Source organism: Sinocyclocheilus rhinocerous, unplaced genomic scaffold (genome assembly GCF_001515625.1).
Source record: "Sinocyclocheilus rhinocerous isolate Xijiao unplaced genomic scaffold, SAMN03320098_v1.1 scaffold1937, whole genome shotgun sequence".
Taxonomy (NCBI): domain Eukaryota; kingdom Metazoa; phylum Chordata; class Actinopteri; order Cypriniformes; family Cyprinidae; genus Sinocyclocheilus; species Sinocyclocheilus rhinocerous.
Genome location: NW_015626386.1, coordinates 455,327 through 459,202, shown reverse-complemented (window position 1 = coordinate 459,202; position 3,876 = coordinate 455,327). Strand labels below are relative to the sequence as shown.

Genomic DNA, 3,876 nt, shown 5'->3' with positions numbered 1-3,876 from the left:
TGAATAATGACACTATTGTCTTTTTAGAGTTGCTTTACAGCAAAGTATTGCGACTTTTAATCTCATAATGATGAGTGTTTTATCTTGCAATTGCAAGTTTATATGTGCTAATCCAGACTTTTTCTCATAATTTTTATTTAATATCTCACAGTCGCAAGTTATAAACTCGAGTTTGCATCACAAGTTTGCATCTCGCAATTCTGACATTTTTCATCAGAATTTTTATATCTCGAGTTTACAGAGTTTATATCTCGCAATTCAGTTTTTTTTTGTTTCTGTCGAAGAAACAAAATTAAAAAAGGTAACTGCAAATTTTCTCTCACAATTCAAAACTTTTTACTTCTCTTTTCATCTCAGAATTGTGAGATATAAACTTATCTTAAGATATATCTCATAATTTTGAGTTTATATATTACAATCCTTTTCTCAGAATTGCAAGAAAAAATGTTAGAATTGTGAGATAATAATTTGATTCAATTATTCAAATTCAATTATTAAATTTTTATTGTTTTTAATTTTTATCCTGTGGTCGAAACAAGCTTCCATAGTATTGTATAAAGCACTATATTAAAAATGTGCATAAGTGCACAGAAATCAGTTACAAAAAAACGAAAGAACTGCAGCAGATCAGCTCTTGCTGAACAAAACTCTCATCAAACTGTCGACAGTACTTGAGATAAAAAAGAAAACTGACCAGAAAGACTCTAATGAGAAAAAATATGGCATGGGAAGAAAATTATAATTTTTTTGCTTTTGCATATGCTCACCAAATTTTTGCGCTCTCGAGAAACTCGCTTGCAAACGTTTGCGCACAAAGCTTTTGGAAAGGGAAATGCAACTGAAAATTGAAATAAGAATTTACCGAAATAATAAATAAAAAGATTTCAAATGAAACAATTTTTTCAAAATGTTTTACTCAATAGTGCCCCTTATGGCAACAAATATGAAGTGCGCACTTGCATTGTGTTACAGATTGCGGTCCGACACATTTCTGAATGATATGGCACAGGCGATCAAACTAGCAGAGCTAGAAATACTTGCATACAGTGCACTTTGTGTTTTCATTTTAACATTAGCATCTAGCTCCACTTTGACAAACAGCACGCCATCCAGGCACCTGTGATGTACTATTTACAGCTATGATTTGGGATGCTCTAAGCCCAATCTCGCACACTATTCAGGACAGACAGTATGTGAACTGGGACCCAGCGCTAGTTTGATGTTTCTGTTGTTTTCTGTGTCCATCCATTAAAGTCGGCATGAAACGTAAGTAGCGATTGTCTTTTTTTCTCTACTGTGACGTATATCCGAGTGAAACGGCATCTGAAATGAGAGGGCAGGACTTGATTTCGTCCTTTGGGAATTGATTGGATCGTTGGAAGTTGGGGCGTTGCTAACAAAATGGAGGCAGATCTGAATGCCAGTTTGCAGTTAGTGGTGGGGGATTTCTCCCCACTGGATTCACCGCCGACACCTTAGCATGAAGAAATTTTTTATTCATTGAGGAAGACGAGGACGATCAACGGCACAAAACATACCTAACAGCGCGCACACTCGCTCGCTCGAGAGAGACTGCCTGAATGACTGAGCGCGTCCTCCATCAGGTTAAGTCATATTCATAAAAAAATAGTTTGCGATGTCCTAAGAGTAATGTTGTGGTAATATCCTAATATCCTTTCAATTTTAAGGGTAGGGTACTCCCCCATGGCTTGCGTTAGCACTGGTCAATGCATTGATTTCTATAAAGTGAAGCATCAGCTTCAGCTTTTTCCCCTGTTGTTTATCCCAGCGTTTACCCCTCACGTCACTAGCTCCGCCCTTGCGCCATAACTCGTGACCGGAAGAGAAGAGGAGTCGTTTTGAGGGGGAGGGGAGGTTAACGTTTTTGATTAAAGATTACGAGGGCACATAAATAAATAAAAAAATAATGAAGTGCACGGATAAATTATTTATAATAAACACTACAGTATTCCATTAAAAAATAAGAATTTTCAATTTTGATTTCATGGTGACTTTGTTTTCTGATGACAAACACATCTGTTTCTGAACACCTAGAATAATTTTCAAACATTTCTACACATCTTCAACACTAACACTGTCTCTGCACCAGAGGCGACTGCAACAGATGCTTTCACAGCTTCATCAGTTATAAAAAGACAAATTACTTTTGACGAGCCACTTGTGTCGGGTGTGAACAGGGTGTTACACAAGAGTTACGGATCAGACACACATGCAAAACTCACTGGTTTGGATGAGCCTCTGCCCCGTGAGGATGACCAGCTCCCGTCAATCTTATCACTGCAGTCTTCTGTCCACTGAGAGACAGAGAGAGATGAAGTGAAGTGACGTGTGGCTAAGTATGGTGACCCATACTCAGAATTTGAGCTCTGCATTTAACCCATCCAAGTGCACACACACAGTAATGAACACACACACACCGTGAACACACACCCGGAGCAGTGGGCAGCCATATTGCTGCGGAGCCCGGGGAGCAGTTGGGGCTTCGGTGCCTTGCTCAAGGGTCTCACCTCAAGTCGTGGTATTGAGGGTGGAAGAGAGCACTGGTTATTCACTCCCCCCCCCGACAATTCCTGCCGGACCCGAGACTCGAACCCACAACCTTCGGGTTACAACTCTCTAACCATTAGGCCACGACTGCCCAGAGATACCATTAGTGTCAAATTAAATTTATTTGTATATCATTATTACTCAGGAAAAACAGAATTACAGTACATCATCCTCAACTCAGCTTTTGAAGTGCAGGACGGGGTGTGTTTTACCTGTAAGGTGAGGGACGGGAGGTGCCTGTATGTAGGGTCTGTTTTACCTGCGAGGTGTAGGATGGGGTATGAGGTGCGGGACAGGGTGTGTTTTTCCTGTGAGGTACGGGATGAGGCGTGAGGTGTGGGACGAGGTCTGTTATACCTGTGAGGTGTGGGACGGGGTGTGTTTGACCTGTGAGGTGTGGGACGGGGTGCGTTATACCTGTGAGGTTCGGGACAGGGTGTGTTTTTCCTGTGAGGTTCGGGACAGGGTGTGTTTTTCCTGTGAGGTGTGGGACAGGGTGTAAGGTGCAGGATGGGTTGTGTTTGGTGTGGGACAGGGTGTGTTCGACCTATGAGGTGTGGGACGGGGTGTGTTTTACTTGTGAGGTGTGGGATGGGGTCTGTTTTGCCTGTGAGGTTCGGGACAGGGTGTGTTTTACCTGTGAGGTGTGGGACGGGGTGTGTTTTACCTGTGAGATGTGGGACGGGGTCTTGTCCACATCCTGTTCGGTTTCGTTTTTGTCGCTCAGGAGTCCCTGCACCTGGTACTCCAGCACGTAGCTGTCGATGAAGTGCTCCAGCTCCTCGATCTCCTGCGAGCGTGTGCTTCCCGCCTCTGATGACGCTGACGCTACCGATGAGCTCTCCATGGCAACCAGCCCAGTGGGGGGAGGGAGGGGAGCTGTGGGCAGGGCAAAGAGAAAAAGGAAGTTGTTTGTAATGTGAAAAATAATGTGAATTGCCATTTCAAATGGAGAATACAAATTTTATAATATATTTTTATGATTATTCACAATGATTTTTATGACAATTATTACATGACATCCAAATGTACATTAATGTTATGTTAAGCATTTTAAAATCTAACAATATATATATATATTTTTTTTATGAAAATCACTCTGAAGCAATCAAAACTTGTGATAAGAAAAACAAGACAAACTTCACTAGTGTTCAGGATCAGCAGATAAACATGCTGCTTGATAACAGGCAGGACAGTGAGCTCTGATGATCTGGAGCTCATGCTGCAGTCAGTGCAGATCAGTCACATCGACCCCTGACTGAGACTCATTCAGACTGTGACACACTGCAGTTCATCTGCTTCACCAGC

General features: G+C 41.8%; 1 protein-coding gene across 1 annotated transcript; it reads right to left on the bottom strand.

Moving 5' to 3' along the window:
- Window positions 1-2,243: 2,243 nt before the first annotated feature.
- On the bottom strand, window positions 2,244-3,442 carry LOC107713622 (CBP80/20-dependent translation initiation factor-like; the record flags this gene model as incomplete). Its single annotated transcript, XM_016519196.1, has 2 exons — window positions 3,236-3,442; window positions 2,244-2,315 (listed from the first exon to the last, which is right to left on the bottom strand). Coding segments are annotated over exons 1-2 (252 nt in total), but the record flags the coding sequence as incomplete, so codon positions are not given.
- Between the last annotated feature and the right edge of the window lie 434 nt (window positions 3,443-3,876).